We start from the raw sequence: 23,231 nt of genomic DNA, 5'->3' as shown, positions 1-23,231 counted from the left end.
CTGGTTTTTAAATTTTGCATCGTTAATTGTGTTGCATTGTGGATTAAATGTTATTTTCCCTTGCTGATATTTTAATGTGTTGGTTGCCTGCAGAAGGCATTTCAATAATTTAGCCAAGTTGACCTTTACATGACTGGAGTGAGTCATATTGCAAGCGCTCCTGTTAACTCGCATCAGTGGCAATATCTCCTAACCCATCTCAGTCACCGTAAAAGCAGTGTGACTGGGTTTTAACCAGTGAAGAGGGCTGGGTGACCGAGGGAAGTTGTGACTCATTGCTACTAACTTAGATTAGCAAGCTAGCCAGTGAAATCAATCACCTAATGACAAGCAGGTCTTCCATGTCCTCCTCTATTACTAAACCAATTTCAGTGAAATATGAACTTGGCACAGGTAAAAGCATTTATCATACACTTAGTTTCCTCCCACACCCAAAGGTCAAGCAGCACGGTAGCTCGGTATGTCATCAACTTTGAGAGAGAGGAGTCCGAAGTTAAAGGTCCTGTGGATGACATCTCAACTATCAGCTCCAACAAGATTGAAAATGAAAAAGGTTCTATTAGTACGGAGGGCGAGATACCAGCAACTAAACCGAGAGTGACAGACCTTCAGCAGATGGTTGCCATGGCACTACAGGAAGATAAGTCACTGTCCATGGATCTTGGGACACTTCAGTTTGCTGACGGTCAGTCAATCAGATTTTCCTCTTTGTGAACTAGGGAGCCAGTTGAAAATGACCTTGCGCTGTGCATCATTGATTCTCTCTGAGGTTGCAGAGATCCAGTAAAATGGATGAATATATGTATGAATGCAACAAATGGATTTGAACAGCACATATATTTCACAAGCGTACCACATTTGTCAGCGAGCTAGAATTAACTGGCGCTTTGAGCCAAATAGACACTCAGTAGTAAACCCAGACCTGTTGCTGTGTAATGGGAACAATAATAATAATAATAATTTATTATTTATACCCCGCCCATCTGGCTGGGTTTCCCCAGCCACTCTGGGCGGCTTCCAACTGAATATTAAAAACAATACAGCATTAGACATTAAAAACTTCTCTAAAGAGGGCTGCCTTCAGTTGTCTTTTAAAAGTAAAATAGTTGTTTATTTCCTTGACATCTGCTGGGAGGGCGTTCCACAGGGCAGGCGCCACTACCGAGAAGGCCCTCTGCCTGGTTCCCTGTAACCTTACTTCTCGCAATGAGGGAACCGCCAGAAGGCCCTCGGCGCTGGATCTCAGTGCCCGGGCTGAACGATGGGGGTGGAGACGCTCCTTCAGGTATACAGGACTGAAGCCTTGCAATGTGGACATCCTGAACAATCTGAGGTCACACTGCTCTTTCCCATTAGTTAATTTAGAGAGAAAGCTCAGTTCTCTGGAGTAAGCAGCATCTTTAAAATTTAAATTCATATTGAATGACCAACTCTCCCCCCCCCCCAGCTCTGTAATTGTATTTGTCGTGTGGCATTACTCAAGTTTACAACATAGCACCTTATGTAACATTTTGCACACTTTGATCAGTAAGCATGCTTCTTGTCATTTATGCAGATTTACTGAAAAAATTCCCTTTGCATTTGTCTCATTTTGCAGAAACCATTAGGCCATCAAGTGACGTAGATAATGATATCCAATCCATGGTAACCGATGGTGTCGCTGGACCTGGGTTGGTGAGTAAATTTTCCTGCCTTTGTTCCTTAAGGTAAGATATATACCAGGAACCCAATAAAATCATTGCAAAATAAAAGTTTGACTGTGAATATGAGTAGCATCCAACAGACCCAGGCTGCTATTATATCTTCTCTGTCCAATACAACTCCTTCTGCTTCACGCAATTTTCGTTTCCCCTCTCCCCCCACCATGTGTTCACATCCTATGAAACCCTAGTGCTGGAGTGAACTTTTCAACACAGTTGTTTTTAAGGCAAAGTTTCCAACACTCAGCCTCCTGCCCTCCCAATCCCCCGCACAAACTCCTATTTTGTGAACTTGCATATTTTATTCCATTGGTGGCAATTAAACTTTGTTTGCTAATCCAAAACAGAGCTGGTGCTCATCTGTCCTAGTTTTAAAAACTAGCAAAGGAGGGAGAACCAAGAGGTTCCCTCCCCTTCTACCATTTATCTCAGAGCAAATCTATGTCTCCCATGGTGGGAGGAGGCAACAGATACTAAAAACAAAATCTGGAGCATGCATGACTTGTGGCACCAAAAAACAAAATGTGTTTATTGCATAATTTATTTATTGATCATGTGAAAATGTCATATAGCAGGAGTAACCTACCTGTGACCCTCCATATGCTGTTGGGCTCCTACTTCCATCAGGCCCCAGCAGCATGGTCATTGATGACGGGAGGCATGGTCCAACAATATCTGGAGGGCCACAGATTACAATATCTGTGGTTTCAATGATACGTTGGATCCAGGAAAGAAGAAGGTGGCTTGTTATAGATGGAGCTGACTCCTCTTGAAGGATCAGATCTGTAGTGTGGGGGTACTCCTTGATTTGACCTTGTCACTGAAGGCCCAAGTGGTATCTGGTATGGAGTGCCTTTCTCCAGTTGGGGCTGTTTCACCAGTTATGACCATTCTTGAGTAGGGAATGGCTTGGCCATAGTGATCCATTCTCTAGTAACCTCCTGTTTGGAGCACTGCAGTTCACTCTGTGTAGTATTGTCCTTGAAGATGGTCAGGAGACACCAGCCATTTAAAAAAATGCAGCAACCACAGATCTAATGGGCATGCAGTCCTTAAATATCTGGACTGCCTGTCATATTTGTCACTGGGCCTATTATAAAGTAACAGTTCAGATGTATAAAGCCTTAAATGCCTTAGGACCCAGTTACCTGAAAGATGGTGTCTTCTCCATATTGTCCTTCCTTTGATGTTGACTATGGAGGCTCTTCTGGTACTGCCAATGTTAACTGAGAACAAACAATGAATGTTTATTATTTGTTTACAGATAGTTGCCTTGGTGATACTACCTTCTGTCGATTGCAATAGTCATTGTATCGCCACCCTGTTCATTGTTTTAATGTTAACTGAGGCCAGGATATCTATGACCCTCTCCTATAGACAGACACACCAAGGGCCTTCTCAGCAATAGCACCCTGGGCTATAGAATATTCTCTCCCCTGAAGTCTAGCTAGCACCTACTCTGTCAGTTTTCTAGTGCCGGATGAAGCAGTTCTCTTGCTTCAGAGTATTTTGAATATTTGTGAGAGGACAGGTGAATGTGTTAATGTTACGTTTATATATTTATATTGTTATGAGCCACTCCAGGACCATATGTGACAAGTAGTGTAATAATAAACTCTATAAATAAAAATACATACATGTGTGCGCGCACATACGTACACAGTTGTAAAATATTTTCTGGAGTGTACCTGTATACATTACACCAGAGTTTCCCAAATTTAGGTCTCCGGGTGTTTTTGGACTACAGTTCCCATCATCCCTGACTATTGGTCCTGCTAGCTAGGGATGATGGGAGTTGTAGTCCAACAACAGCTGGAGACCCAAGTGTTCGAAACCCTGCATTACACAGAGGCAACCCCTGGTTTGCAGCACAGTTTATAGAAACCAGAGCAAATCAAGGTTCTATAATGTACACTTAAATCATAATAGACAAGCACTTAGCAACCTTAATGTGTGAAATGGCCTTCCATGGACCACAGTTATCATAGCAATTGTTCCTCTCTTCAGGTTTTCTTCATCCTTTCTTTCTTCTCTTTGCTAGACCTCTGAAGTACCACTGGTTTATGCAAGTCCAGCAACAGTTAATGACATTGAGGATACAAACCTCATTCTAGATTACCCAATGCCCACAGTGCCTTTCAATGCCTTGGATAGTACTGGGGTTCCTCTCAGACCAGGAGATCCTGATTCACCACCTCCAGCAGATCAATCAGCCAGCAATGATTTAAGCCCAGCCTTTTCTGAGATGCCGACTGAACAGTTATTCACACCTGCAACATTTACTGCTGGTATCTTTCAGGAGGTTAGCGATGAGGAGAGTGAAGATGAGAAGATGAAAGACCAGATCCCCAGCACAGACTCAACAATCCTCTCAGAGCAAGGTAAGCTATTTAGTACCTTTCCAGTACAGGAGATCCTGTGTTCATACCATGTGTTGACAGTAAGCAGATAATGGCATTATATGTAAAATGTGCATTTACTGTTGCAGAAAGGCTTGCATTTCCCTTCCAGACATCTTTAATGAACTGTGCTTATAATAATGTTTAGCATGTATATACTGCATGTCAAGTGTTCAGTGGTACTCACATACATTATCTCAGTTAATAACAAGGCTCTGGTAAGGTGAGCAAGAATTATCATCCCTATACTGCAGGTGAAGTAAGTGGGATAGGTGAGGCTGAGAGAAAGCAGCCACATGTTGTTTAGTGCAGCATGAATGGGCCTAGCCCCCTCCAGACAGATCTATACAGGGCAAACCATTCAGATAACCCAGTTGGAAGCAGTTTAGGACTTTAGGTAAAGATAAAGGGACCCCTGACCATTAGGTCCAGTCATGGCCGACTCTGGGGTTGCGGCGCTCATCTTGCTTTATTGGCCGAGGGAGCCGGCGTACAGCTTCCCGGGTCATGTGGCCAGCATGACTAAACCGCTTCTGGCGAACCAGAGCAGCACACGGAAATGCCGTTTACCTTCCCGCCAGAGCGGTACCTATTTATCTACTTGCACTTTGACGTGCTTTCGAACTGCTAGGTTGGCAGGAGCAGGGACTGAGCAACAGGAGCTCACCCCGTCACGGGGATTCAAAGCGCCAACCTTCTGTTCGGCAAGTCCTGTGGTTTAACCCACAGTGCCACCCACAGTAGCGTATTGGCAGCCAATGCGGTTCTTTAAAAAGCGGTGTTAAATGTTTGCATTAAGCTTCCTTAGTCAGCAGCCTAAGCACTGTATTCTGCATTAGCTGCAGCTTCTGTACCAATCTTAAAGGTTGCCCCTTGTAGAACACATCACAGTAGCCCAGTCCTGGTGTTACCAAGTCAGTGTGGCATGGTTAGTGTGACCCAAGAGCAGTCATACCTGCAACACCAATCAAAGGTGGTAAAAGGTGCCATTCCCACCACCTGGGCATTCTGCACACCTGCTCCTTCAGGGATAGTGCAGCATTATAAGTCACCTGCCAGACTTGGGGCCTCCATCATATTGGCCTTTAGCTGGAGCTTATTAGCTCTCATCCCATCCGCCACTACATCCAGGCATTGTTCCATCACTTTCATAACCGAGACGTGATTCAGATGTAACATAGAAATAGAAGCAGCATCACAGCTGGGGAAGGGAGGTTGGGACAGCGGGCAACCAGCAGCTGCCCAGCCAGGCTACCAGGTGATGTGGGACCTGCCTCTTTTCAGTGTGTTATTTTCATGATCTTGGTGTTCTCTGCAATTGCATTCATAGGCATGTTAATTGTCCCAAAATATAACATCGGAAATGAAATACCTCAGCGTGGTGTGCACAAGTTAGCATTCTTTTATTCTGCAAATCATCTGTTTGGTGGTCTGCATTATGTAGCCTTCCAGGGTACTCTGGCACCCTGGGTCTAGAGCCTTTGCCTGAATGCACTGTAGGATTTTCAAAGTCTCAGCTGGGATCTGCAAAGCAGTTCCATTTTTCTTCTTTCACATTGCTGTCACTATCAATTTAATGGGGCTCCAGGTTTGCTGGAATCGTCATGAGGTGCATGAAAAACGCGCACGCGTCACTGGGATCCTATACATTCTCAGCATCTCAGAGCAGAGTGGCCAGTTCTGGGCAGCAAGGAAGTGTTAAGATGCTGAATGTGAGGCACCCTTTCTTGGCATACATCTGCCAGTTTGTTGGGAGTCAAGATTATCACTGTCCCTTTCAGAATAAGGTTTACGAGGGCAAGGTAATAAACTTGGCTTCCCAGGAAGCTCATTGTTCACACAGGAGAAAGCGATCCAAGGTGTTTTCTGTTAGGGCTTGTGACAAAATACTCAGACAGGCAGTGATGAAATGGAAGTTATACACTCAGGGGGTATGAAGGGATTTGCTGTAACTCATTCAGCTGATGGCAAAGTGACAGCAATTCCCAGTCTGCTTCCATGTGTGATACATTAGCTGCCTTTCCCTTATCTGGCTTTCTGGTTTGCAGCAGCTAACAGGGTACTCTGAAATGCTTTCCACAGGCAACGGAGGAAAAAAAATAACTGTGCCAACAAGCTTAAACAATCATATCTTGGTTTATTAAGCTGAGATTGTCAAAGGGCTTCTGTCCCCTTTACCCAAGCCATAGTTAAATCTGGAAGCTTTTAATAAACCGTAGTTTCCCAGTTTTGGAACGTTCCAAGATAATAAACCAACTTCAGTTCGTAGTTTAGTATCCCAGATTGTTCCAAAACTAGTAATCTTAGTTTCAGATGGAACAGGAAACTGGTTAGTTAGATGCCTCTTTGTTTAATCATGGCTCACAACAGAGGCAGTTTAAGGGTAGAGCAACCAGTTCGGTTGCACTGGTCACCATTGCTGCGTGGGGCGCCATGATGATGCTGTAGAATGGAGCATGAGAGGCGGGGTGGGCACTGGATTTTATCAGCGCACAAGGTGCCACTGAAATTTGAGAGCTCCAAGTCCGCCGTCGCTCGCAACAAAGGGGCTGTGTGCATGGGCAACAGGTTCACATATATATTTAAGCTGATGTATGATGGTTCAAATGTCATATTTTATGCCTCTGCACTGTGGACCTTAAAAGGAATGTGTAACCTCTTTTCTGTCAATTTGAAACTGACCATGTTTTGTGTTGAAATTGCTTTGATGATTACCGATGGTGAGTTTAGCCGACACCTGCAGCAATCTGTTTGCTGACATCGTAAAGACTAAAACTGCACAGGCCAAATGATAGAGTGTATCGTGGCTTTTTCCACTTTATTGGCAGGGGCTGCCACTTGGCATGAGCTGTTGGAGCACCTGCACATACCTATAACACCAATCATTCCACCATCTTCTCTCCTTTGTGTGGCGTTTTGTAACAAAATGAAGCTGCATTTTCTGGGCAGCTCAGTGTGTTGCAGGCACGCTTCTGCATGAACTAACTGGGGGAAATACTTGAAAACAAAGGACTGTTTAAATAAGGGAAACTATCAGTTCTCATTTGATTTCCAAGTACATGCAGGCAGTTTATTCATGCAAAGGGGCCCATCTCAGTGCTTACAGAATGTTGAACAGATCAAAACAAATATGGTTTTCTTTCAGACATCGTGGACACAGCCTGCAGGCAAATGCAGCTTTCGTCTCCATCTCATTAGTTTGTAGACGTTGTCACAAATCTGTCTCATGTTCCAGATTGCTGGATTTTAGACAAATCCTGTTTGTTTTTTAGTGGGCTGACAGGTATTAGTGCTTTTGGTTTCTTAACCAAAGTAGCAGAAGGGAATTATTCATTTCAGAAATGATTTGAAATAAACATTATGCTAAATAACTTGCTCCCATTCTATTCTGATCTAGGAGTAGCCTTACCATGAACTGACGGGAAGTAATTTTCTCAACAACAGATTCCAGCTAGAGATGCCCCTTTGGTTCCTCCAAGCTTCATATTTTGATCTTATTTTTTTAAAAAAAATTATAATGACTAAAGTGGGCCCAAGATGGAGCAGACACTTAAGCTGAATACACTGCCATAGCCATGATGGTGAGATTTTACCTTACGAAAACTATTCCACTTCTAGGGACCTAGTGTTATTTGCTGAGACAAAGGGCAATATTGTCATCCGTTCTAAATAAATACAAGGGAAGGTAAACAGGGCAGGACAACAGAATCCAGTGCTCAGATTATGTGGAAAGAAGATAAAGTCTCAGGGCATTTGAACATCGTGGGCCCCCAAAAAGTGCATTTTGTGGGCTAGAGTGCGTGAGGTTATCACCCAAAATGGCCACCTCAATCTCCTTCAAAAAAACCCCCAAGTTGTCCCATCTTTACCAGGGCCCTTGGCAGGTATGTGAAGTACATTCATGCTTAAGTTACCACTGGAGAAGTGTGCCACTGTTTGTGGGTGTAAGTGCAAAAGCGTCCGAAATGACATGAGACACAGGACCTTTTAAAAATTCTTTTGGATGAGCAAGCCTTGTCAGGTAAGAACTCTGATTTCATTATCCTTACTTTTAGTTCTTACAAATTCTGTTTGATCACAAACTGACAAAGTCATTGTTAACGTTTTCATCAGGAGCACCATCCACTGTCTACCAATATCATTTCCTGCTATAGATGTGTTGAGAATGATCTGGCTGAAGTCAATGCTTTGAAGATAGAAAAAGTAAGTCCAGCTATGTACCTTTTATGAGAATTACATGAAGTTTTGATGAATATAAGGCTTTCTGTTTCCACATCCAGATGGATAGATGATAGATAGATAGATGATAGATAGATAGATAGACAGATAGATAGATATAGATATTTTTTTTGTGTGTGCTGCTTTAAGGTTAGAAAGCTTTTCAGCCCTGGGAGCTGAAACTCTGAAAGCAATATTAGATTGTATGTGCAATGGTTATTTTTGGGGTTTGGGAGAAGCAACATGCAATTTCATCAGCAGCACAGGGTATTGTAATAAAGACACTGATCTTGATGTTTTCAGACAGCTCATATTTCTATGTTCAAACATCCATATTTTTTGTCAGTTGTTTTTTTTTAAGTCAGTCATTATTCTGTAGTTATTGTTTTCTGCAAAAGGACTGCTGTACAGATACATTTCAGGAATACGTTCACAACTTTCAGGTTAGATATAAACTTTCCTTCAATAACACATTGCTGCTTTCATGTTCATCCAAGATTCAGCCCAGCTATTTTCCCGAAAAGCACTGTGCAGTTCTATGCATGCTTACTTGGAATTTAGTCCTGCTGAGTTCAGTGAGGCTTCTTATTGCCAAGTAAGTATGCAGACAATTGCAGCAGCATCATGATTGACTATAGGCCAAAGTTGCACATTTTCTTCCACACAAATTGCTTTTTAAAATGTTCCTTCAAAGGAACTCTGGTTCAGGATGTCCCCAACATGTGAAAGGGTGGGAGAAACAATTGGAATTTCAAATCAAGATCCTTCATAGCCAGTCATCCTTTATAGGTTATGCCTTAAATCCACCTTAAAATGTAATTCAAACACACCAAGATGTGCCAGGGCTAATGTGCCCTAGGTATTGAGAAATAACAAATAGTTTTAGTCCACCTAATTGAAGAGAAACAGGCATTACAGTTGAACCAGTAGGATTGGTGTTATTCTTCCGTTTCTAATTTTCTGCTTGCTTTTTTTTTCTTTTTTAGGAATCTTGGCTTATTCTTTCACGTGTTTTGTGCCTTGTTGACTCCTGTCATTGCTCCATCCAATAAACGCTGATACCATAGAGCTACGTTTCCGGGTATTAAATTAGCCTGTGAAAGGGTTTGCCATAATGTTCAATATGTCATATAGCAAATGAGAAACAAAGGGTTTAAGCATCCTATTTAAGATTTGATTTGGAATCACATCTCCATTTACAGAGAACGTGCATTGTATTGTTGCACGCCACTCCAATCTCCCAGCAGTGCGAGATTCCAGGGGTTCCAGGTGTTTAACCAGGCTCCGTGTTTGCTTTGGGGAATGAGGCACAGCAGAGACTGTGCTGTCTTTATGATATATTGTTTATTTACATACATACACAACCTGAACCTGGAGGGGTTCACAGCACTAACACTCAAGAAGGTCTTGCTTCAAGGTCTTGCTCCAAACAGACTTAAGACATCATGCTCATGCTCTCCAGCTTGCTGCCTTTAACAGCCTGACACCTTTTTGTCCTCCCAGGTCACATCACAGCCAGCTCTAAAAACTCTCCTTCAAACTTCTAAGTAACTCTGAGTTGAGGGAGTGCCCCCTCATCTGGCATAGAGCCCCCTGTCTTTGGTTTCCTAATCGCTCATTGTCTTCCTTTTGTTCTCCTAATGGCTCGTCTCCCAGGTGACTACCTCATCAGGAAACTGGTTTGGCTTATATTTTAACATTTGCTGAATCCAGGGGTTCAGTGTCCGACACCCAGAAACTCATAACAGCAAGGAGCCTGGAACTTATAACACAGGGGATTCTGGCACCCACAAACTCATAACAATGTACTGAGCTTGTCAAAATATAATTTTAAAGTGCTGCCAAATAGTATGCTTACACAGACAAGCAGAGTTATTTTAGTTCTTTACACTTCTTCTTTTTACCTTCTGTAGATAGCTTTTTGGCCCCCTTGCGACCTCTCTCATTTTGAAAAATGTTAAGTATGCTGAGAATCAGGCGCTCCCTGCATTTGATTACTATTTTTGGTAGTGTTTTGGAGCAAAGGTCATATTTTTGTTGCCACAAGTAGCTTTCCATCAAAATGCTCTGCAACTGCTAAATGTATATGTAGCAGCAAGGTGTAATCTGAAAGCCAGTGACAAACAGTACAGTGGTACCTCAGGTTAAGTACTTAATTCGTTCTGGAGATCCGTTCTTAACCTGAAACTGTTCTTAACCTGAAGTACCACTTTAGCTAATGGGGCCTCCCGCTGCTGCTGCGCCGCCGGAGCACAATTTCTGTTCTCATCCTGAAGCAAAGTTCTTAACCCGAGGTGCTATTTCTGGGTTACCGGAGTCTGTAAGCTGAAGCATATGTAACCTGAAGCGTATGTAACCCAAGGTACCGCTGTACTTACATGGTTCAATTTAGCAAAAGTTGTTCACTGGCTTCTAAATTCCCATTCTAAGATCTTCCTAGATCATTTCCTTCAGGACTCTGCTGCTTAGGGCTAAGTTACCCTGACCCCCTGTGACATCAGAGCAGCTAAGCCAGAGGGGACACAAGTCTTTCAGAAATATTGAAACTTGAAGCTGTGTTTTAAAATATTCTGTCCCTGTTCTTCCAGCAACACTATGTCTGCATGCTGAAGTGCATGCTGTTGGTGGAAGCTGAGAGAGAGAAAGGGGTTAGACATCGTACATGAATATAAGAATCCATCCACAGTTCTTCAGTATACATACCTATTTGCTGCTTATTTCATTTTCGGTCTTTCTAGAAATATAATTGAAATGTTCTTTTGGGTACAGGATTCCAGTGTAAACAGCTTTTACCTGAAAATTTACCTATAGATTCTAAATCAAATGAATAATATTCTGCCCTGAGAGTTCTGTCCAAACAGAGTTAGGTGTGCTTGAACTTGTTTAAATTAGTGGACTCGGTGCTTTTTTTCTAGAAAAACAGGTGCCGGTACTCACCACGCAAGGGAGGGCTATCGGACCCTGCCAGAGCATCATGTCTCTGTCCCTAAGCTGGGGAGAAACTTCCCCGGCTTTGGGAAGGAGACGTGAGGCTCTGATTTGGGGCAGAAAAATACACCGCCAGAAAAAAAAGCACTGAGTGGACTTAACCCAGATTTAACACTCTGTTGGATTGTGGCATATGCCTTTTTGTTCTTAAACTACATGTTGCTTTCTATAATGTTTTGGTAGTCCTTACATATTCTTTTTTTTTTTTTAGCAGCACTTGAGAGCCAACAAAATATAAAAGCAAAACAGGAAGTTGAGTTACGGATAAAGGATTCTTTCATAGGCCTCCTCTGACCTGCAATTCCCCTCCTGTCATATTAGCCATCTAATTAGACTCACGCTGTTTTGGTACTGTAATAGAATTCAGTGGCATGGCTCTCACTTTATAATCCTTTCATTAGGAAACACTAATTCTCTAAGCTGCCCAAAATAGTTAAAGTACAGTAAGCAGAAATAAATAGTGCATTCCCAGAAAATACAGTGGCAAATAATAAGCATACTGTAATGATTACATTTTTTTCATGAAATGAATTTCTTCACAATACCAGAGAAAGTATTAATAATGAAGATGTAATTTCAATCTATCTTGTGTGCGTGTTAGATGTTTTATTACCAACTGATTATGTAATAGATTCATACGAAAACTTAACACATAAATATTACTACCTTGTATAGTAAACTGCTTCTATTCCTGTGAAACCTAAATTCTCTCCCATATACAGGCAACAACCATTTTGCACGTACCCGACTGACATGCGGCTACCGACACACACATCATTTTCGGCCCTGGAAAGGGGTGGAATGGGCAGAATGGGGTGGGGGCAGAATGGGCTTATGCGCTGACACAACTTCCCCATACAAATGGGGAGTTGCCTGCATTGAATCACAGGGATCCATTTCTGTAAGTCATTTTTGTAATTTTTTGGTATCCTTCACCGTAGCTGTCCATTTCACCGTAGCTGTTCCCATAAGTTGTACATTGGTTCTGTTTTAGAGAAGTTTTGCATATAACATTTTTTTTTCTGTTAGTGAGTATATAAATTTATTTTCTACCTGGCATGCACTTCAATATAGTTTGACATAGAATCATAGAATTGTGGAGTTGGAAGGGGACCACGAGGATCATCTAGTTCAACCCCCTGCAATACAGGAGTGGCTAGGTGGCATATAATAATAATAATAAAAACAACCATGAGGCTCCAGTCCACAACCCTGAGATTAAGAGTCTCATGCTCTACTGACTGAACTATCACAAAGCTTTCATGTAAGGCCACCAAACCCCTGGAAGCGATTTTGATAGATGATCTTAGGAGCGTGTATTTAGGGACAAGGTTTATAGCCTCTATATGCTGTTAGGTCTTCTCAACCTCACCTGTTGCCCAACCTGTTTGTGGTTCAGATCAGTAAAGTTACTCAAGGTTCTAGATACTTGGTGCTGGTGGTGAGAATATTAAGTTTATGAAGTACAGCTTTTTAGAATGCACAAGCCAAAAAAGTTTCCATTTTCCTAAGTAGTAGTAAGCCCATCTGCTTTTTGTAGAGGGATGGTGCCACAGCTTGGCTAATAATTCTCCCCCACCAACTTGAGCACTAAAGCTCCCAGCTTCTAAGTCAATAGGTGACAATGAGAAATATCTGAGAAACAGGCTCCCTAGAGCCAGTATCCATGCAACACTGATGTTTCTCCCCACCTGTTGCCCTTGTAGGAAGCACTCCTGGTAAGGGGTCTCTAAAGAGTGATTATATAGGGTGGGTGAGTGTAACGTAACTTCAAAGACATTTGCCAGAAGCACTGCAATAGCAGAACAAACAGTAGCATAGGAGAAATGATGGCAGAGACTTGCGTTATCTGTTTTGCAATGCTCACTAGGATTGTGGAGGGGAATAAACTGCAGATCAGACCTAAATCTATTCACAAAAAGCAAGTAAATCACTGCGTTCAAACAAAATGTAAGTTATTCCACCACATTCATTCATTTGCACCCAGTCACACTCAAACTTCATTAAAAGATAATTACCTAAACAAAAGTCAACAGCAACCCACTTCTGTGTCTTGCAACCACTCAGCCTTTGACCAAGGTATGTTGGCAAGTTATTAAGGAAATATTGAATCGGTGAATTTGTGGAATAACTGAAGAATGTGCATAAGTGTATTCAGCAAATTTGTATTGACTACACTCTAGGAGATAGTCAGCTTTACCGTTTTGATGTTCAAACCAAAGGCAAATCATTGTCATCTAATTTGCACCTAATTGCACATGCATCAAAGGTGCGACAGTTTGTCAAACCAATTAGTTGCTGAAGATTTAATCATAAAAATGAAGATTCTGAGCAAGAAATGTCAGCATAGCAACTTGTAGGACACAATACTACTGAAGCGAATTATTCTTGATATAATTGTCATCATCCCTTTATCTTTATGCTGTGCTTCTAATTCCCTTTCCTGTCATATTTCTTTTGGTTACAGACTCTTGAGTACTCTATATTTCTGTACAGAATGCCAAGGCCTTTGCACATTTAGGAGAAAACATGATTGGGAGGGGGCGGTCTGTAAGGAGATTTGGTGACCTAAGATAAATTGCGAAAGTAATCATGTAAAGTTATCATTACTAAAATAATAGTTTAGGGGGAAATGTCTAAAAGTGACACAGTGGCTATCTGGGGGGCAGAAAAGGACTGCACCCACGGGCACTGTCCACAGTGTCATGCATTCTGCCTGCTCTGCCATCCATGCATTCAGCACATTTGAAAAGGGCAGCCTTCACATATACATCTGAAGGAGTGTGAGCTCACTTGGGAACGTTCACCATGTAGGGTTTCAAATCATGCACAGTATTATGCAGCTGCACATGCATAGGGTCTCCTTTTGAGATGACACACAGATTCATAGGAGCCAACTCCTAGGGGCCAAGGTCCCTTCGGCCTCCCCCCAATAAAATATTTGAGGGGACGGGGCCCTCCAAAGTTGATAGGCATTGCCATTCAAATGGTGTGTGCGTGCCACGTCTGGTGGTCAATTGTGCAAGGCAGGGCTTACCTCTCCCCTCCCCAAGATGTCAAATGCAGGTGCATAACATTGAGGTTAGGGCTAACCCAGGTGGTCCTCCTTCCTCTGTATGCATGCACCAAATGCAAGGAGATGACGGTGTGAGCAGAGTTGAAGAAGTAGGACAATATTTCATCTGAATATGGTCCTTACTAGAATAAAGAGAACATTGTTTGAGTTGACACATTAAGATTTCCCTGGAATTCATGTTTCACATGCCTCCTCTGTTTGAATTAGTGTGTTTGTGGGAGAGGAGGCATGGGTAAGTTCTTGTGGAACTCATTCCATATGGATGGATGCCTCACTTTCACTCAGCCAGGCGGTTAGCTAGAACACTGTTGTTCTGTTGGACTTTTGAGACTATAACAGATTGAATTCCTGTATTTATTTGCTGCAGCTTATTGACATTTTAATAAGGCGCCCTGATTTGTATTTTGCCGAATTACTGTCATTTCAATTACCCGAATTGGATTTTAATTATTCTTTAGCCATCTTGTGTGCGTGTTTTCAGTGGAAAGTAGGGCATAAATGCCATAATAGGTATACGATTCTGCTTTGACATCTTCCATAGCAGACCTTAAATGTGTGTTTTCTACAGTGTTGTTGTTCAACATGTTGTTTCCTTTTTAGATGTAAAGATTACTGATGAACTGGAATCTTCAGGCGATGAGATTTTGGCTGCAATAACTACTATACCATATGTCATTGGTTCTCCTGCTCTTCCCACCTCTCTTCCTGAAGATGATATTTTGGGGCCTACAGATCAGATCATTTTATTGCCTGCTGTGACTACCAGTGGTCCTTCTGTTGTCATTGACCAGTCTTTCGAAGCAACAAGCTCTGGGTGGGCAGTGACTGACGGTGACATCCCTACAGGATTTGACTTGGGGGTGCAAGATATTGCTACTGAACTAGATACGGTTGACATCATGAGGCCAGCAACAATTAGTGAGGATGGAAGTGGCTACTATGCACTGCCTGAAACTCCAGATATGACTCCAGCTCCTCCACTGAAGTACGTCACCACCAGCTCAATGACAACTGCAGCCAAAGGCAAAGAGCTAGTAGTCTTCTTCAGCTTGAGAGTAACCAACATGCGGTTTTCCGATGACCTCTTCAATCGGAGTTCCTCAGAATACAAAGCACTCGAACAACAGTTCATGCAGCTGGTAGGTGGCAAAGAATTGGCTTTAATGCATTTATATTTGCAAGCTGTTAGGCGCCCCCCCTGCCATTCCCCAAGTTAAAAACAAATTCCAAATAATGAAAAGCATTTTAAAAAGAAAACTGGCACCTACTCTTCTTACTACCCAACCCTGTTCATGATGCTAATCACATGTGATGAAGGGCAGCAAAGAAATTTGATGATGATGATGATGATGATGTAGTTTCAACCTCATCCCTGCCTCAACTTGGGTTGGAAGAGGAAGTCAATTCACACTTAACGGCAAACCTAACCTGTACTTTCTGAAACAATTGTTGTTGTTGTGTAGTCGTTTAGTCATGTCCGACTCTTTGTGACCCCATGGACCAGAGCACGCCAGACACTCCTGTCTTCCACTGCCTCCCGCAGTTTGGTCAAACTCATGCTGGTAGCTTCGAGAACACTATCCAACCATCTCGTCCTCTGTTGTCCCCTTCTCCTTGCGCCCTCCATCTTTCCCAACATCAGGGTCTTTTCCAGGGAGTCTTCTCTTCTCATGAGGTGGCCAAAGTATTGGAGCCTCAGCTTCACGATCTGTCCTTCCTGTGAGCACTCAGGGCTGATTTCCTTAAGAATGGAGAGGCTTGATCTTCTTGCAGTCCATGGGACTCTCAAGAGTCTCCTCCAACACCATAATTCAAAAGCATCAATTCTTCGGTGTCAATTCTGAAACAATAGAAAACCCCAAACACACTAATTTTTCAAAATCCGCACTTCCCTGAATTTTATCTGGTTGTTCTTCACCTGAGTTGTGTATTTAGCTATGGTGGTGGTTAAAGTCTTCCTCTCAAACTGTGGCTCTATCACCAGCACCTCTGGAAGAGGAAAAGCTGGAGAGAGAATATTTTAACTTCTCCCAGCAGAGCCCAGCAGGCATGAGAGGATAGGGCCTCCCTTTTAGGTGTGCATGAAGGGAAACCAGCACCAGAAGATAAATAGAATGGCATCCCTTGAACTACCTTAGCTACCACTGATCACTCCTGCTGCCATTGCAGGGCCGGACTCTTTTGGCTTCCTCAGCCAGAAGGCTGAGGTTGGAAGTGTGAATAATCATAGCTGGAGGGTGCTAGCTCTCCTTGCCATGAAAGAACATATAAAACATGCTCAGTTATTGGCTATGCAATGCAGAGCTCCCAGTATACACAAATACCCATTGTTGACTTTGGCAGCTGGGACATAAATATCCAAGGCTCACTTTCTCCTTTTAACAACTAACAACACACAAAACCCTCTTGAAACCATAGAACTGCCTTGCCTATGGCTGCAATTCACATTTAAGCATGTTTAAGTCCCATTGATTTCTTTTTTAACTGGATTGCAGCCTATGAAATTTAATTAGAAGGAAAATCGCACTCTATCTATCTTAATAGATTATTGAAGAAGATCTAACCAGAGAGACAGTTAAAAGACTAACTGAGAAACTTAACCTGGTAGCAGATGTAAAGTCTGCTAATAAAGTCAGTGAAACAGAGCAGTTGATTTATGTTCCCTAAAATGAAAAGTGAAAATAAGTGGAATCAATGATACATGGGCAGTGATAGAGGACTTAAAGCAGGCATGCCCGAAGTCTGTTTCAGAGGCCTAATCCTGCCTTCTGGTCGATTTAATCTGGCCCCTGTGGCAGTTTATTTCCTGGGGTAAAATCGTAAAAACCCTCAACAACTTCAATCCTAAAAGAAGCTCAACAACTCCAACCCTTAAAAAAAATCAACAACTTTAGTTGACCCTTTGGTCGGCCCCCACGGCCCTTCACTTCGTAAAATCTGGCCCTCTTTGAAAAGTTTGGACACGACTGACTTAAAGTTTTCTCTTTTCTTTTTTCTTTTTGTAGCTTCTTCCTTACCTACAGTCCAACCTAACAGGCTTCAAGCAACTGGAAATACTGAACTTCCGCAATGGAAGTGTGATTGTCAACAGCAAAATGAAGTTTGCCAAGTCAGTGCCGTACAACATCACAGAGGCTGTCCATTGTGTGCTGGAGGATTTTTGTGATGCAGCAGCTCAGCGCCTTAACCTTGAAATTGACAGCTATTCCCTTGATATTGAGCCAGGTGATGTAAAAAAATGGGGCAGTGGGGGAAGAAACATTGCTCTCCTGCAAGCATTTCATGATGTCGGTTGCTCTCTGTAAGACGGGTGGCCCGGGAAGAATGAAAAGCCCCAGGTTGTCTCTAAGTCATGATCAGGGTCCCTCCTGAGAACCCAGTGAAACATGGCACAGAGCCCAAGAGCTTAAATAGCTGCTTTTTATCAACAGAAAATAGCAATTGGGGAAATGCGTATTTTGACAAGAAACATTGCAAGAAATATATGCATTCTAAGCTAACATGAGGCACATGTTGTTTGCACTTTTTTATTTATAACAAAATGTAAAGCTCTTAAGCATTCCTGAAAAGGTAAAGGTAAAGGGACCCCTGACCATTAGGTCCAGTCGTGGCCGACTCTGGGGTTGCGGCGCTCATCTCGCTTTATTGGCCAAGGGAGCTGGCGTACAGCTTCCGGGTCATGTGGCCAGCATGACTAAGCCGCTTCTGGTGAACCAGAGCAGCGCACGGAAATGCCGTTTACCTTCCCGCCAGAGCGGTACCTATTTATCTGCTTGCACTTTGACGTGCTTTCGAACTGCTAGGTTGGCAGGAGCTAGGACCGAGCAACAGGAGCTCACCCCATTGTGGGGATTTGAACCGCTGACCTTCTGATCGGCAAGTCCAAGGCTCTGTGGTTTAACCCACAGCGCCACCCGTGTCCCTAAGCGTTCCTTAGCATTGACAAAAAGGTACCTAGAGAGAAACTGACTATACTGCATATTTACTTTTATTGAGGAAAAAAAGGATGCATAGGCCAAAATCAAGGAAGATATTATTTTGCCCACAGTCCAAATGAAGCCAGTGGGAGTTCTGGCAAATGTTCTATGTACTTCACGCTTACAGAGAGCACCAACAGAATCACTCAAGAGTAAGAGGCCCATCCTGCCAAGTGAAGCAGCAGCAGGGATCTTGTGCTGGGAGGGCCCAGCCTGGTGACTGAAACAATCCTTCTGCAGCTGCAGGTCTGCTGCAGCTTTTCATTGGGAGCAGCTCCTGTAGGGCTGTGGGGAGATTTCCTAGCTGTTCAGTGCCCTGGCCAATGTCCGGCCAAACATCATGTAGAACATGGCAGAGAACTGAGTCTCTCTTTTAACGAATTGACCTTTCCCACAAGCAAATCTAAGAGTAGAATGAAAACGGTGGACTCTTCTTAGAATGTGCTCCCAGAATGTATCTCACATGTCTCAACATAGCCCAAGGATCACTTGGTTTTCTGGTCAACATGCTGCTTTCATTTAGTTACTCTGCTGATTTGCGCACACTTCCTATGACAGCTGCAGCACTAAAGAGCATCTGTTTATTTGGCCACCCATTCTACAAAACTGGTGAAAGAGTTCATCAGGCATTACAGACCTGAGTTCTCATTCCTTTGAAGGGTCACACTTCAGGAACATGGCATAATGGGCACTGAGTACCCTGCTGTGAGATAAGCACATGTTACATTGAGGTTATATGCTTGGGTGGAGTAGGAAGCTGAGTGTGCATTTTTAACAACAGAAAACTGTCTGCTGACCAAGGAAGGGTGAGGAGGCTGGCAGCCAGGCTACAGTAACTGAGAGAACCTTAATGCAAGCACAAACAGTAACTGTGAGAAATATCTCAAGGTGGCATAGCAACTGTGCAATGTGAACTCCTTATCTGAAGTTGTGTGTGTCACTGTGTACTTCATGACTTAAAAATGTTGTCTTGACAACAGTCCTGAAGGATCCTCCTTCTACCTCACGGCCTGGAATGTTGATGCCACATTTAAATGAGATAAACAAGATGGGTGTTAGATTGTGTCCCTTTTCTGACTAGAACAAAGTTTGTGGATTAAAATGTGAGATTCCATGCAGCACTGTAAGCAAAACCAAACATAGTTGACCATTTGTTTTTATGTACGTCTGAAGGCATGAGACACTGCAGTAGCCAGACCTCCTCTGGGGGTTCTTCAGCACTGCAGTTTGAGAAGGTTGTAGACATTTGGAGCTGGTTCAGAGGACAACAATGGTCAAGGGTCCTGCAAAGAAGTCCTATGAAGAACGGGTGAAGGAACTAGGTCTCTTTAGCCTGGAGAAGGGAAGACACAGAGGACATGATAGCTGTAGTCAGATACCTGAAGGACTGTCACCTACAAGAGGGCAGAGACATCTTGTCTGCTGCCCAAGAGGGCAGGTCTAGATCTAATGGGATTAAGTAACAGGATGACTTTATAAAAGGATTAGACAAATTCATAGAGGCTAAGGCTTCCAGTGACTACTAATCCTAATAGCTATGTTGTTCCTCCACTGATGGAGGCAATATGCTTCTGAGTACCAGTTGTTTGAAATCATCAGTCAGGTGCGGTTGTGCTCAGGTTCTGTTTGTGGGCTTCCCACCGGCAGCTAATAGAACAGGATACTGAGACTAGATGGGACACTGTTCTTGATCCACCAGGGCTGCTCTCCTTGTGCTTTTATGAGGGTGGATGTCAACTGAACGTTAGGAGAAAATAATTAAAGTTAAGAACAGTTCAACAGCGGAACCATTTACCTGGGTGGCAGCGCATGAGATTCTTTGGAGAGCCATCTCTTGGGGAATGCTCTTAGTCTGGATTTCTTGCACTGAGCAAGGGATGGGACTAGATTAGGGTTTCCCAAACTTGGGTCTCCAGCTGTTGTTTGACTACAACTCCCATCATCTCCGACAGGGTGCCAACTGGAATAAAATAATGGGGGACCCAGGTAAGTCCCACCCTGCATAATCAATCACAAGTTTCACAAAACATTTGAACAGCAACACCTATCAACTTGGGGGGTCCCCTCAAATATTTTATTGAGACACCCTAGGAGTTGGCTCCTATGATCCCTGACCACTGTTCCTGCTAGCTAGGGATGATGGGAGTTGTAGTCCAAAAACAGCTGAAAAAATTGGGAAACCCTGGACTAGATGAATGGATGAACTATGAATGAAAACTGAAGTCGACAAATGCCTGATTGGTATATGTAGAAGAACAAATATATCTTGCTTTCCTATTATTTGTTTTAAGGGTAGGATGAAAACTCATTACTTGAAAAAATAGGATTATGTCTGAACCAACTTTGTTCCTAAGATTCTGCAGAAATATATAATCTCCAGATTAAAAGATGGCTTTTATTTCAGTATTGTAAACCGAGTTGGGGATTGCTAACTATAACGGATATTCTAATAAATTCTGTGCAAGGCACACAATTACTTGAACCAGTTTCCTTAGCATGTCCTAAAGGATTTTTTAAACACTGTTACATTCTCTTTTTTAGAAAGCCTGGGAGATATAAAATTAAAAGTTCAGTGTTGTGGGAAAATGAGAAAAAAGATCTACATACTGGTTCTCAGATATTTGGAGATGAGGCAGACTGCCAAGGAAACTGAGCCAAGTGACACACGCAGCTATGAGTCGCAGGCTTGTGTGGGTAGCAGACTATTTCAGAGAGGGAAGAGGACTCCTTTCCAGAAATAAAAGCCCTGCTGGATCAGACCAATGACTTGTCATGGCCAGGATCCTGCTTCCCACAGTGGTCAAACAGTTGCCTTCAGGAATCCTACAAGGAGGGCTTGAGAGTAGTAGCGCTCTCCCACAGTTGTTCCTAGCTAGTGGTTCTAAGAGTTGGGAGATCTTCAAGATCTGATAATGCTGGTGGATTTCCAAAAAGATCAGTTAAGAAATCTTATAATAAATACCAGTGGTGTCATCATACCAGTGTTTCTCAAACAGTAGACTAGGAACCACTGGTGGGACTTGGGCCATTTTCAGGTGGGCTTCTGTGTCTCAGCTTGTCCAGAGCCACCCTAGCTTGCCAGCCATGCAATAGCCTCTTGGTTGTACTAATGCCAGCACTGGCAATTCCTTGCATACTGAATCAAGCTTGTTAGAACGTGGGGTGAATTGTATTAAGACATGGAGAGGAGCACTAGATACAGGGCTCCCATTATTTGTAATAGGCAACTCCATTATTAGTCTGAGCATACGACTGTCACAGGCAGGAGAATCAAGTAAAGAGAAAGCCAGATCACCAAAGAAAAGAATCCATAACCGCAGCTTGTAAATGCAAAATGATGCTGGCTCTTCTTCTAAGATGTATTTGACTGATAGACTCGTACTTGTGGGGGGAGCTCCTGTTTCCCTCCTCAGTCAAGAGTAAGTTTTTGCCAAGTGTACGTGGCACTGCAGCAATGGACCCATTTTTTAAAAAAGATTATCCTTTTCTTTTACAGCTGATCAAGCGGATCCTTGCAAGTTCATGGGATGCGACGAATTTTCACAGTGCGTAAAGAATGACTGGACGAAAGAGGCCGATTGCCTTTGTAAGCCTGGTTATGTACGAAGAGATGGCCTGCCGTGCCGTAGCCTGTGTGAAATTGAGCCACACTTGTGTGTTAATGGTGGCAAGTGTGAACTGGTTCCAGGAAGAGGGGCAGTGTGTAGGTAAGTGTCACCACTATTATATTATTATGTATTTATTTATACCCTTCTTTTCCCTTGGCAGTGACCCAAGGCGGCTTAAGGGGGGGGATAAGAACAGCTAAAAACATTTTTTATATAAATTATTTGTTTTAAAAAATCATTTAAAACAATTAAACACTAATCAAACACACACACACAATTAAAAACATACAGATATTTATAATAATAGCAGCAGGGCACCAACCCTTTCATTAAAAGAAGTCTGTTCCTTGTTGTCCTTCCAGAAGAGGAAGGAGCCAGTCTAGCTTCTCCAGGGAGGGAGTTCCAAAGTTTTGGGGGCAGCCACTGAGAAGGCCCTATCCCCACATCCCTACCAAGTATGCCTGTGAGGATGGCAGGACTGATTGTGATTATGAATACAGTGGTACCTCGGGTTACATACGCTTCAGGTTACATACGCTTCAGGTTACATACACTTCAGGTTACAGACTCCGCTAACCCAGAAATAGTGCTTCAGGTTAAGAACTTTGCTTCAGGATAAGAACAGAAATCGGGCTCCGGCAGCGCGGCAGAAGCAGGAGGCCCCATTAACTAAAGTGGTGTTTCAGGTTAAGAACAGTTTCAGGTTAAGAACAGACCTCCGGAATGAATTAAGTACTTAACCTGAGGTACCACTGTATTGTGAATATCAGTGTTGCTGTAGAATTTGAAAGATATTATGGAATCTATTGCATCATGCAAACAGCATCACATGACAGAATGCAGCCATTATTCTTGGTTAGACATTGACTAGGGAGTGAACAGTGGTTTATGGCATCCAATTGTAAAGCTCTCTGGTAGCAGGACTGGGAAGATCCCAGGAGAGCTCCTGCTTGCCATAGTAACAGTACTGGCCTAAATGGGCCAGTGCTATGTTATGCGCCTGTGCTCAGCATCAAGTTTTTGGTTCCCACATAGTCATGTTGACTTCCGGCCTCCATTGTTTGCCATAAGCTGGAATCTACTTCATGCAGCTCAGCGGGAAGGACTTCAACATTAAAGTTTATTTTTGTCAGATTTGAACATTCCATGTACTTGTCAGCTGTGTAATGGACCAGACGCTTTGTTTAGATTTAGCTCATTTTAAGAATCTTTAAATTGAAGGAAATAATCTTGGGAGTTTCCTCGTAGCCTAGTTGATAGATACT

At 42.9% G+C, this 23,231-nt stretch overlaps 1 protein-coding gene across 7 annotated transcripts in view; it reads left to right on the top strand.

The window, feature by feature from the left end:
- The window catches only part of IMPG1 (interphotoreceptor matrix proteoglycan 1), a 71,955-nt gene that overhangs the window by 42,193 nt on the left and 6,531 nt on the right, over window positions 1-23,231 (top strand). For 6 of the 7 annotated variants that reach the window (XM_083608128.1, XM_083608130.1, XM_083608127.1 and 3 more), the window contains 6 exons: window positions 438-685; window positions 1,598-1,674; window positions 3,742-4,081; window positions 14,982-15,520; window positions 17,387-17,606; window positions 21,855-22,065. In XM_083608128.1, coding sequence (XP_083464254.1) covers window positions 438-685; window positions 1,598-1,674; window positions 3,742-4,081; window positions 14,982-15,520; window positions 17,387-17,606; window positions 21,855-22,065 — 1,635 coding nt within the window. The remainder of the gene's footprint in view (window positions 1-437; window positions 686-1,597; window positions 1,675-3,741; window positions 4,082-14,981; window positions 15,521-17,386; window positions 17,607-21,854; window positions 22,066-23,231) is intronic. The other variant, XM_083608129.1, reaches the window with a different exon arrangement.

Source organism: Podarcis filfolensis (genome assembly GCF_964270895.1).
Source record: "Podarcis filfolensis genome assembly, chromosome: 3".
In the NCBI taxonomy this organism is placed as follows: Eukaryota; Metazoa; Chordata; class Lepidosauria; order Squamata; family Lacertidae; genus Podarcis; species Podarcis filfolensis.
Note: the sequence above shows the minus strand (reverse complement) of the source record. Positions and strands in the feature narration are given on the sequence as shown.